Genomic DNA, 12353 nt, shown 5'->3' on the forward strand with positions numbered 1-12353 from the left:
GCCTGCGTTGACCCCTTCCACGCCCTTTCCTTCCTGAGCCTCGCCTTAGCTCCCCGCCAGGCCCGCGCCGCCACCACTGCCCCTCGAGGTTCTTTTGGACACACCCACAACTCTGACCGCACCCCTCGGGGCTGGGGACCCCGGACGGCCTTTGTGCTCCTGGAGCCCCAGCTCCCCGTGGGGGAAGGGTCCCCACGCCCCTATCTTCCCCCGCCCACCCGGAGCCCCGCCCCCGCTTGCCCCGCCCGCAGGCCCCGCCCGCCGTTGCCCCGGGAACCGCGGATCCCGCAGCTGCAGGAGGCGCCCGGCCCAGCCGAGCTGTTCTCGCCGCCAGCACCGCTGCTGCCGTCGCCGACTCCTCCACCGCGCCTGAGCTCCGGCTCCCGCTCCCGCGCCCACTCCGTCGGCCATGCAGCCCCGCCGCGCCCCGGCGCCCGGTGCGCAGCTGCTGCCCGCGTCCGTCCTGCTGCTGCTGCTGCTGCTGGGCGCGGGGCCCCAGAGCGGCTGCCTGGCCGGCCCGGTGCCCGCCGCGCCCCTGCCCGTGCCGGGGCCGTGCGCCTCGCAGCCCTGCCGAAACGGGGGTGTGTGCACCCCGCTCCCCGCGCCGGGCCCGCAGTCCCCGGCCCCCGCCGGCCAGCTCGGCTACAGCTGCACCTGCCCCGTCGGGGTCTCTGGCGCCAACTGCCAGGTGAGTGGACGCGATGGGCGCGGTGCGGGGCGCGGGCAGGGGACCCGCGGCTTCTGCCCGGCGGCCACTGCTGGCTGCCCGGTGCGGGGCTCCAGGGTGCCTGACACGAGCTTCTCCCCCTTCAGGAAGGGGACGGATTTGGCCTCTTGGCCCGCGTGGACGCGGACCCCTGGCCGACCTTGCAAGTGTCTCTTCTCTGCCCACCCTGGTTCTCCAGCCCGGGGCTCTCCGGGCGCGCCGCTCCAGGGCCTGGCAGCCACCCTAGCCCTGGTACTCCTGGCACGACCATTAGCCGCCAAGTGGCGCGCCCCTCTCGGCCCGGGCCGAGCCACCCACTTCTAGAGCTGGGTCTTGGTGCCCGTCCTGGCAACGCAGAGGGGCGAGCTCCGAGCGTCCGTGGCGGGATGTTCACGTCCAGGTGACCCCTGCTCATTGTCCTGCGGGACCCTGCGTGTGTCGAGGGTGAGCCGTATGGGCGGCAGGGAGTGGCGGACGCTGTGCCCGCTGACTCTAATGAGGCAGCCGGAGGCCGAGAGGTCAGCTGCCTCTCCGCGGCCTGCGACCAGCCCTTTCTGAGCTTAGGAGGAAGTGTTGGAGCAGTAGGAAGCATTGGAGGGGACGTTGCGAGTGGGGCTCGGTGTGTCGCCTTCTGGGCCGGAGGCTCCTGGAGGCGCACGTTTGGCGCGGGCAGCCAGGGCGTGAGCTGGGCATTGGGAGGCTTCGAGGAAGCGTGGGGCCGTGCGAAGGATGGGAGATGGCCAGCTGCTGCCGGTATATTTGGGAGTTCCAAGAGAATCTGGCATATAATATGCGAGGCTGGTTTACAAGTATGTTAAAGCTGTTTGAAACCTACTAACCTATTAACATCAACATTTTCAGTAGGCGACCTTGCAGCTCTGCCGTGTGCAGGTAGAAAATCCCCAAGTCTCTATTCCAGGGCAGGGGCAAATGATGGATTTATTTGAAATCATTAAATTAAACCAAGTGAATGTGGAACCTATTTGGGATCAAATGCTGTCTTTCTTAGGTTTGGAGCGGAGGAGTTTGTTTCATATGAATTTGATACAATGCCCCAGGAATAACTTTGAAAATGCTCAAATGCACTTTTATTTCTGTAGGAAAGAGGCCACATATGATATGATATGGTTTGGTATGATAGGGTATGATAGGCTTTAATATTTTTTAATAAAGGTAAATGGGATTGAGAAGCTTGACCTTGACAATTTTTGCTATTTCCTGGAATCTTTTTTTTTTCTCATTAGTAGCAAATTATCAAGCTGAATCTATCTTTTCAGTGTTGTGCTCTTCTCCGTTAATTGGTCCCAGTATGCTTTAATTCCCTCAAAGGAGATGATGCTGAGGATGAGGAGGAGGATGCTGCTGAGGATGTGATCTGACCCTGCAGAGTAGATTTGGGGACGTGCCTGTTGGAGCCATATGAACCATTAGGACAAAGTCTTGCTTACTAATCTCCTCTGTTGTTTGATGATTTGTATGACTTTTACTGAAGAAATGAGTTCCCTGAATGCTCCTATCAAACCACTCTTATATTTAGACATCTGAAGTCTGTCCTTGAAAGAGATAGTTGATGTGGACTCAGAGTATAGTAGAGATGGACAGGAGAGGTAGGTTATAGTGCACATTGGTTTAAGTATAAATGGGAAGAAACAGTGGATATTGGTGATTTAACCCAACTCTGAGACTTTTTTTTGGTGACTCTAAAAATATAAGAAATCTTCAAGAAAGGGAAAGACCTCTTTATTGCTTCCTAAAGATGACTCACAGAGAAGCATACATTTTTTTTTTGTCCTAAGTAAGGGTTTGAGATATAGTGTATTCATTCAGAAATGAGTCATGCATTAATATGCTAATATTGCAGAATCAACTGGTTCAAAACAGACTGGGGCTTCTAGCTCCTGTCTGAGGCAGTCTTCGCTGTGGGACTCCTACTCACCTGAGGAGACACAGTACAGGGTGTCTGGAGTTCTAAGTTGCCGAGAGCTGGAGTAACTGTAATTCTAACAGGAACGCTTACCAAACTTGGAACCTGATCCAGCCTGGTTTCCCAGAAGAACTTAACAGAGATCATTCAGAGCCGTATAAACCCATAAAAAATTGATTCCTGATCATTTTAACTTAATCTTTCATGATCTTGCAGTCACACTTGAGACTCTCATTTTCTGTAGGGGGAAAAGACAATCTCAATAGAGAAGTTAAGCAGAGGAAAAAATCCCCTTACACATACTCAATTACAGATAAGGAAAGTGGATGTTAGCCATTGCAGGCAGTGTGGCTGCTGAAACAGAACCGCATGCTTGCTGGATAAATTGAAAATGGAATTTTACCTGTACGTGCAGAGAATTCTTTAGACAGCAAGTGTCACCCCTCCCCCAGCTACAAAGACAATACAGGTAATGTTAGCAATGGAAACGTTCAAACCTAACTCTGAAGTTTCCCCCTCATTCCTACCTTCCTTCTTTCCTTCCTCCTTCCCTTCCTCCTTCCCTCCCTCCCTCCCTTCCTTTTTCTTTCTTCCTCTTCTCCTCCCCCTCCTCCTTTTTCGGGTATGTATTGAAAATTAAGAAAGCCATGAACCATTAATTGGGATTAAAATGGATTAAGGCTGTCTTCAGCTTTTGTGTGGTCAGCTGGCCGGGCAAGCCCCTGGGTGCAAGCAGTGCTTCTGGTGTCACCCAGTGACAGGAACTCACAGGATCTGGGAACCGTGTGGTGGGAGGGAGGATGTGTGCACTTGAAGCTGTGCTGCTGCCACTGAACCTGCTGTAACAGGTGATCTAAACCGAGTCTCAGGCTCGTCATCTTTGAGGATGGGATCTCCCTCACAGGGTTGGTGATAGAGAGTGATCTGTTTTTTGATGTTTGCTGACAGCTTTTAAGCCTCACCTGTCCCTCTTCCCCTTCTGCCCACATAGAGGCAAGCTGATAAGAAAGCCTAGGTGTTCTTTCCTTGGGTGCTGGCGAGAGGTTCAAACCATGTAAGCCCCTGCCCATGCCTGAGATACATCTTAAGATACATCTTTTTCAAGTCCTCTAACATACTTAAACATATTAAATCACGAGAATTCAATGGATTCTAAAAATGTATGTGTAACTCTAACCTGCAGAGATATGATGACGATGGTGGTGACCATGGTGGTGACGACTGCTAACTCTTTTCTCGAGCACTTGCCACGTGCCAGCACTATTTCAGGGACTTTACAGATATAGCTCCTCAATCCTCGTACTGTCCCATGAGCTGGGTGCTAGAACCATCCCCATTATTTAGATAAAGTGCAGGAAAGTTAAGTGATCAGCCCAAGGTCACCCTGCTAGTTAGAGTAGGATTTGAGCCAGGTGGCTGGCTTGATGTGAGTCTGAAGGGTGCCGAGATGAAAGTCCATTCCTGGCCCTGTTATTTTTAGCTGTGTGATCTTAAATTAGTGCTATAACTGTTGAGTCTTATCAGTAAAAAGAGAATGGAGTGATTTCTGAGTCTGGTTTTGCTTTAAAACACCCAGTTTTGCTCTGAAACACAGTTCAGTGGCTGTGCCCAGCTGGAGTGAAAAGCCTCAGGACTGATAAAGACACAGAAAATTCTCCTTATGTCACCTACCAAGCAGGACCTTCACTCAGAGTTAGAATTGTAGGTCCTGGCTGAAGTTATTTTTACCATGATGACAAGCATATGGACACTACATAAAAGAAACATAAGTGTTTCTGACGGCTTTGAAAAAACTTTAAACTTCAAATTTAAGAAAATTGAGGCTGCTGTTCTCGGCTTTGTGGTTCACTTGGGGGAAGCAGGCAGGTATCAGAGGTGGCAGCTGCACAGCCAGTTTTTCTTTTCTGATGAGTGATACAGGAACTCCTAGCTTCCATTGGGCCTTCCATCAAAGGTAGGGATTATTTAATTTCGTATTATTTTGTTTGTAAAGCTTTTTTATTTTAATGAATTAATTCTTTGCCAGATATTCAAGCAGTCAGACACCTGTTTGTTTTTTTCATGTCATGTTCCCTAGGAATCTTATTCTCTGGGATCAGAATGAAAATGTGTCAGTTTCTCCGCTTGGAGGAAAAGGGGCTTGTGTAGCTTCAATTTTACTCACTAAGCAGATTGTATAATCCTCTCTTTGATTAAATTTGCTAACTTGAAACAATGGTTCTGCTTCAGATGAATCCATTTGTGATTGAAGTTTGCTAAGAAACAACAGCAAAGAATTCTAGCTCTTTGCACAGCTTCAGCCTTCTCTGCTGGACTTTTTTGCACACGTGCACACGCACACACACACAAACTTGCATTGTGACATGTGCAAAATGACCTATATTAGCTGTCAAGAGACATTGCTTCTTTCTCTGGCTTTTCTATTGACACTTTTTGACCTCAGGAGAGCAATTGAACATCCCTGAACTTCAGTGTTCATATCTCCAAAACGGACTAATAAAGCTTGTCTTATTTTCTTTTTAGAAAAGATGCAATTAATAAATGGGACATTGTGAAATTTTTTTCCCATAAATATAAAGAAGTATGGGAGAATGAATTTTATCACGTTTTGAAAGAATAAAATGTTGCACAAATACAAGGTATACTGCTAGGAAAAGGGTGATCTGTTTCTCATATACAAGAATGATTATGCCAGTCTGTTCAGTGTCTGTGATTGTTTTCTTTCAATGAACAGACTCAGCTTTTTCTCCCTACTAGGATGAGTTATGCTACAACATCAGTTTTAAAAATGAAAAAATTCATCATACTGAAATTTTGATAAATGTATAGTTCATTTTATTCTGAAATAGAATAATTTCTCAGAAAATTCTCAGTGACTTCAAGTTCTCTTTTGAAATAAACGAATAAATCTCATCAAAATCCTTTGAACAATTTTAATACAGAAAAGAAACAGTTGTTTTTCTTGGTATTATGAAAATGGAGTGATTTTCTTATTTGTTTTATCTGGTGCATTCTTAGGAAACATCATTTTTCTCAGCTTGGCCACCTGACAAAAGCACATTTCTGTCTTCAGCTTCTTTGCTTAAGCTTCTCATGTGACACGGTACTATCCAAAGTGCTTTTGTTTATGCCCTCATTTCAGGCATCAAACAGGAAAGAAAACCTATCTGAAGCTGAAGGGTATTTGAGTCAGAAAACCGAATGGCTGAGTTGTATTTTTAGATCTTCTTACTGATTCAGGAGGCAGCTGTGGTCAGCGCTACCTAACCCAGAGGCAGGGACTGCAGAAACTTGCCCCCCAGATGGAAAGTCCAACAGCACAGTAAAGCTTGTGGGTAGAATTTCTTTGTATTTTATTTCCCCCTTCCTCCTTCATCTACACTGGTGCCCATCCCTGGCTGCCTGTTAGTCACCCAGGAGCTTTAACAAAAATGAATTCCTGGGTCTCACCGTCCCCCATTCCCCGGGCTCTGACTTAATTGGTGGGGCCTGGGCACCTGTGATATTTAAATGCCCTTCAAGTAATTCTACTGTAGGACCAGGGTTGAGAAACCCCCGCTAGACTGTGGTCATCTTCCCCCCACATCCCCACCCGAGCCTGCCTAGCATGTAGCACGTGGCAGAGAAAAAGAATACAGCCTCACCTGCTCTTGATCGTTCTCATCTCAAAGCGTGCAGTTTCAAAGAGTCTGAAATTTCTGGCCCCACTTTCCTCAAATGGCAAAGATTTTGCATCTCAAAGAGGATTTGAAGTCTCCACGAAGGTGGAGTGTGTGCTGCAATGTTAAGAGACCAGGTGTGGGAATCAGGCCTAGGGTGGACACTGAATGTCCTCGGATAAGTAATTAGTTTTTCTGCAGCATGGTTTCCTCATCTGTGAAAATGGGACCCTGGTCCCAACCTTGAAGGTTTTTGTGGCTTAGGAAAGTATCTAGCCCAGAGGAGACACTGGGGTAGATACCTCAGAATAAGAGGTAGCCATTGTGTGTATCCATAAAAAGAATCTTGTTTATTTCATGTTTTTACCTTGCCTCCCCCCCACCCCAAGTTATTTCTTTCCTACCTGATTTCCAGAGAGCCTAAAACTCTACCAGTAGAGATTCATTTTTTTTGGTTGCGATGGATGAGATGCTAGAACACTTGGATTTTGGGGCTGCCTCCCCACAGCATTCACTTCTGTTAGTTCCTCCTCTGTACCGTCCTTACCAGGTGGGTACCAAAAACAGTAAGCGAACGACGTGAACTGAGCATGTGCTGGCCCCCTAGCCTTTTATGGAATCATTCATTGCTTCATTTGAACACTGACCTGTCTTCAGTCAACACGCACAATGTGAGTTTTAGTGCAGTTGTTTTTAAGAAGAGGGGCTTCTCTGAGTCACCCCTCCCTGCTCTCCAGGGTGAGCGAGGGCAGAGTAGGACCCCTGACAGGACTGCAGGCTTCAGGACTACAGGAGCACCAGGCACCCAGCCAGGAATGGTTTTAACATTTTAAAATGGTTGGAAACAAATCAAAACAAGAATAAGATTTTGGGATGCATGAAAATGATATGAGATTCAAATTTCAACGTCCGTCAGGCTTTGTGGGAAACAGCCATGCCCATTCGTTTAAGTATTGTGTGCTCATGGGCTCTAACAGCAGAGTGGAGTACTTGCAACAGACTGCATGGATTGCAAAGCTGAAAATATTTGTCTGGCCCATGACAAAGGAAGAGGTTGGCTGAATGTTTCCATAAAAGTTGGTGGAAAGAATTTATTTTTCCATTTTTATTTATTTGACTGAGCTAAAGGCTGGTCCCCCTTCCCCTTCCCTTGTCCTCCCTCCATCCCTTCTTCTTGAGGGGTGTCTATATCCAGGCTCTAGGACCCGCTGCTAAGGCTGGACGCAGTGGAAGATATACCGACGGATAAACAGAGCCCTTGTCTTCAAATTGCTTCAGTCTCAAGAGTCATCCTAGGCAGACTTTAACTTTTCATTGTTTAGTATGTTTGGACACTATAGTTAGTTTATTGCCAGGGAGGCATGTCTGGTAGGGAAAGGAAATGCCAGCTGTAGGGGTTTGGGGTGTGAATTTAGAGGTTTAGAATCCGTACTCGGTCACTATAAGCTTATTACTCTTTTTTTAATTGTTGCAAATCTAATCATGACCTATTTTATAAAACACAAATTCAGTAGATATTATTATTGTTGTTCAGACAATGTCTATTTATATTTACTTTTATTTGCAAACTTTTTGTCATTGTTTATCCTTCTTGCTTCTTAGGAGCTTCTTAGTTTTCTTAACCCCAATTCCTCATTCATTCATAGGACGCTTGGGAGGGTGAAGAGAGTAGCTTGTAACGCCCTGGCACAGAGTTGGCCCTCTGTGCATACATACTAGTGTTTTCGTAAAAGCGGGTACCACTCTGCATTTCATGGCTAAGGAAACTTACCTGGGGTCATGGAGCTTGGCGACAGCATTGGGGATCTGGGTCGCCGTGTTGGGGCTTCGAGTATAGTGTTTTTGCTATTATTACACTGCACTGGCCTCAAACTGCTCCTTGTTTATGACTTTCAAAGTGACTGCTGGAGGGGAACCAGAGGAAAAATTGGTAGCAATGCCAGTTCTGGAAGTTTTAGTTTCTGCAGGGATGCTTTGGGTTTGTGTAATGTTAAGGTTTTTCTTTCTTAAGAGAGAGAAACGGCATAGGGCTTTTGAAAAAGAGTGAGGATTTGAGCATTGAAATAAGTGTACTTAAAAGAAAGCTGCTTGAAAAGAGAAATGCCTGCTCTCCTTTGCTAACAGTTTCTGCTGGAAAGCCAGCAGGTCTTTTAGAATTTCAGTGCTGGCACTCATCTGCTGCTTGTAGTTAATTTAAAGGAGCGTTTGTAATTACTTTTGGGTTTCAGAGGCAGCTCGGAACTCTTTTACGGAAGACATTTTGTGGTGGAAGTAATCACCTGAGATGAAAAGGATCCAGTCCCTTTTTTCCATGGGAAATTAGAATCCCGGAGTCTGTAGTAAATGGGCTGATATCCACCCAGTGGAAGGACAGCCCAGTAAGGATAATTGATAGTTTCTCACAGCGTTCAGGTCAGATTTCCAAAATATGTTATGGAGCAGAATCCCATCCTTAATTTTTAAGCAAAGTGAAATGTGTTAGAACAGGAAGAATGTTAAGTATATCCTCAGTGTATTACCCAAGAAAGGGAAGACTTTTATAGGAAACATAAAAAGAAACCCAGACTCTCTAACTTCAATTGATCTTCCCGATTATTCCTTACACAAAGGATTTTTGGAAATTAAAGTATAATTTACATACAGTAAAATTCACCCCTTTAAGCATTCCGTTCTATGATTTTTGAAATGCAGTGTATAACTGTCACCACAGTCAGGATACAGAATAGCTCATCACCTCCATAAAGTTCCTCATGCCCATTTGTAGTAAACCCTCTCCCCAGCCCCAGTCCCTGGTCTCTGCTGTTCTGATTTCTGTCCTTACAGTTTTGCAGTTTCCAGAACACTATATAAATTAAATCACACAACATATGTGCTTCTTCTACTTAGTGTGATTCTTCTGAGGTTGCATGCATCAGTAGTTTCTTTTTATTGCCGAGTAGTATTCCATTGTATGGATATACCGAACTTCTGTTTATCCTTTCACTGATTCACGGCATGTGGGTTGTTTCCAGTTTTTAATGATTATGAATAAAGCTGTCATAAACACTCACGTACAGGTCTGTAAGCGGACACGCTTTCATTTCTCTTAAGTAAGTACTTAGGAATGGGGTCGCTGGGTCATGTGGTAAGTGCATGCTAAACTTCATAAGAAGTTGCCAAACTGTTTTCCCAGGATGGCTGTGTCATTTTGCATTCCCATGAGCATCAAATGAGAGTTCCAGTTGCTTGCATCCTTGTCAGTTCTTGGTATCATTGGTGCTTTAGATTTTAGCTATTGTAATAGGTGTATATGGGTATCACATTGTGGTGTCAGTTTGCATTTTCATAACAATTGATGATATTGAGAGCTTTTTAATATGCTATTTGCCATCTGTACCTTTTTGTTGATGAAGTGTTTGGTTTAAATGAGTTGTGAGAGTTCTTTCCATATTTTGGATACAAATCCTTTACTCTGTATGTGACTTGCAAGTATTTTCTCCCAGTCTGTGGCTTGTCTTTTTATTTTCTTTATAGTGTCTTTTTTTTTTTTTTAAGATTTTATTTATTTATTTACTTATTGGCTGCATTAGGTCTTCTTTGCTGTGCATGGGCTTTTCTCTAGTTGTGGAGAGCAGGGGCTACTCTTCGTTGCAGTGCTCAGGCTTCTCAATGTGGTGGCTTCTCTTGTTGTGGAGCACCGGCTCTAGGCGCACGGGCTTCAGTAGTTGTGGCTTGCAGGCTCTAGAGCGCAGGCTCAGTAGTTGTGGCGCACGGGCTTAGTTGCTCCTCAGCACGTGGGATCTTCCTGGACCAGGGATTGAACCCGTGTCCCCTGCATTGGCAGCTGGATTCTTAATCACTGCTCCACCAGGGAAGTCTTGACAGTGTCTTTTGAAGGGCAGGTTTTTCATATCGATGAAGTCCAATTTATCAATTTTCTTTTATGATTTGTGCTTGTGTCCTCTCTAAGAAATCTTTGCTTAATCCAAGGTCACAAAAATTTTCTCCTGTATTTTCTTCTAGAATTGTATTGTTTTAGGCATTACATTTAAGTCTTTGACCCATTTAGAGATAATAAGAGATAATATTTGTGTTTGCATGTGGTGTATGAGCAGTTTTTATGCATTTTTGGCATATGGATATCCAGTTGATCCAGAGATATTTCTTGACAAAATTGTCCATCTCCACTGAGTTATCTTGGCACCTTTGTTGAAAATCATTCAACTATACATGTGTGGGTCTATTTTATTCCATTCCATTGACATTATATATCTGTCCTTTTGCCAATTCCATACGACCTTGATTATTGTAGTTTTAGAGTAAGTCTTGAAATCAGGTTGTGTGAGTCCTTTAAATTGGTTGAGATGACATGGAATTCCAAGAATCAGGGTAGCATGTTACATCTAGATAGAAATTAGGGTTCTTAACTTGGCATCTACAGATGGTTTCAAGAGTATATAGATGTCCTGAGATGCCAAATTTGTATGTATTTGTTCTCCTGGGGAATGGCTCACAAGTTTCATGAGATTCTTGAAGAAGTCTCCCACCAATAAAATGACCACTGGAACAGAGGAAGAAGAAGCTAGTTAAATACATGAGAGACTTCTGGGCATGGGCTAAAGCATGTACCAAGAGAGCCAGCCTGGGACCATGGAGTAGCCCCCAAATAGGGGTGCCAGATAAAATACAGGATGCTCAGTTAAGTTTGAATTTCAGATAAAAAATGAATTTTGTTTTCTATGTGTCACAAATATTGCACATTGTTTTTCTGAAATTCAGATTTAACTGGGAGTTCTGTATTTTTCATTTGCTAAATCTGGCAACCTTACCCGAAAAGCCTAATCCCTGCTCTGATTCCCAGCTTTGCTCCGAAGTGTTCCTCAAGAGCAATTTAAATTCTTGTCAAATAACTGCACAAGGCAAATTTTATTAGCTTGCATTTAAAATAATAATTTAGCTCATAGTTTTACATCTTCATGGGCCCTTTTAAAGGCAAGCATTAAACTACATTAGGGCATTAAAAACCTGTAAAAATACAATGAGTAAGGCCCACTGGTAAATTTATCTTACCCTTTCTTTACCTCTTCTGCTAATCTCATGCCTCTGCAGTAATCATTGTTCACGTTTTGGTGGGTAGCTTTACATTTTCCTCTCTGTACATATAAACATATATGAAGCTTATGTAAATACTCATATATCCACGCAACTGTTTTATATAAAGATGAAGTCATCTTGTGCATACTGTTCTGCAAATTTTTTCTAAATCTGTTGTGAACATCTTGCCATATCTTAAAACAGAAAGCAAACGTTCTTTTTGATGGCTGAATAGTATTCCATTATGTGAATATTTATGTATTCAGTCTTTACTGAAACACTGTTCCCATTTTTCCATTATAAATGATGTTGCAATGACTATATGTGTATGCATATAAATTTATGCAATGACATTTGTGTGTGTATATGGATATGTACATCAAAAGTTACATACATTAAACATTCTAATCAATATTGCTAAATTGCCATCCAAAAAGTTTGAACAATTTTGCTTATTTGCTAACAGCATTTGAGAATGCCTATTCACCCACACTTTTTTAATACTGGTATCCCAGATTTTAATTTATTTTTGTGTGTTAACAGATAGGTAAAACATGGTAAATTATTGGTTCTCTTTGCATGTAAAAAATTATGAATGAAGGAGAATATTTTTTAAATGAATTGCTTATTTTTATTTCCGCCTAATTTTCTTTAGGGTTGCTCATTTTTTAAAATTGATCTTTTGTGGGACTTCCCTGGCATTCCAGTGGTTTAGACTCTGTACTCCCAGTGCAGGGGGCATGGGTTCAATCCCTTGTTGGGAAACTAAGATCACGCATGCCGCCTGGCACAACCGGAAAAAAAATTAATCTGCCATAGTCCATTGTTAATGAGAAAATTAGCCCTTTGTCCTTTGTGTTATTAATACTTTTTCCCTATTTATCTTTTTCCTTTTGACTCTGCTTATGCTCATTGTTTTGCCCTTTGGAAGCTTATAATTTTTCGTTCTTATTTGGCCAGACTCATCAATGGAGTGGTCAATAAATTTTAA

The 12353-nt window shown here is 44.0% G+C and overlaps 1 protein-coding gene across 1 annotated transcript in view; it reads left to right on the plus strand.

Annotated features, from left to right (window-relative positions):
• Positions 1–336: 336 nt before the first annotated feature.
• Positions 337–12353, plus strand: part of DNER (delta/notch like EGF repeat containing) — a 317177-nt gene continuing 305160 nt past the window's right edge. Inside the window, exon 1 of the mRNA XM_057746038.1 lies at positions 337–688. Coding sequence (XP_057602021.1) covers positions 410–688 — 279 coding nt within the window. The 5' untranslated portion in view covers positions 337–409. The remainder of the gene's footprint in view (positions 689–12353) is intronic.

This window comes from Hippopotamus amphibius, chromosome 8 (genome assembly GCF_030028045.1).
Source record: "Hippopotamus amphibius kiboko isolate mHipAmp2 chromosome 8, mHipAmp2.hap2, whole genome shotgun sequence".
Lineage (NCBI taxonomy): Eukaryota > Metazoa > Chordata > Mammalia > Artiodactyla > Hippopotamidae > Hippopotamus > Hippopotamus amphibius.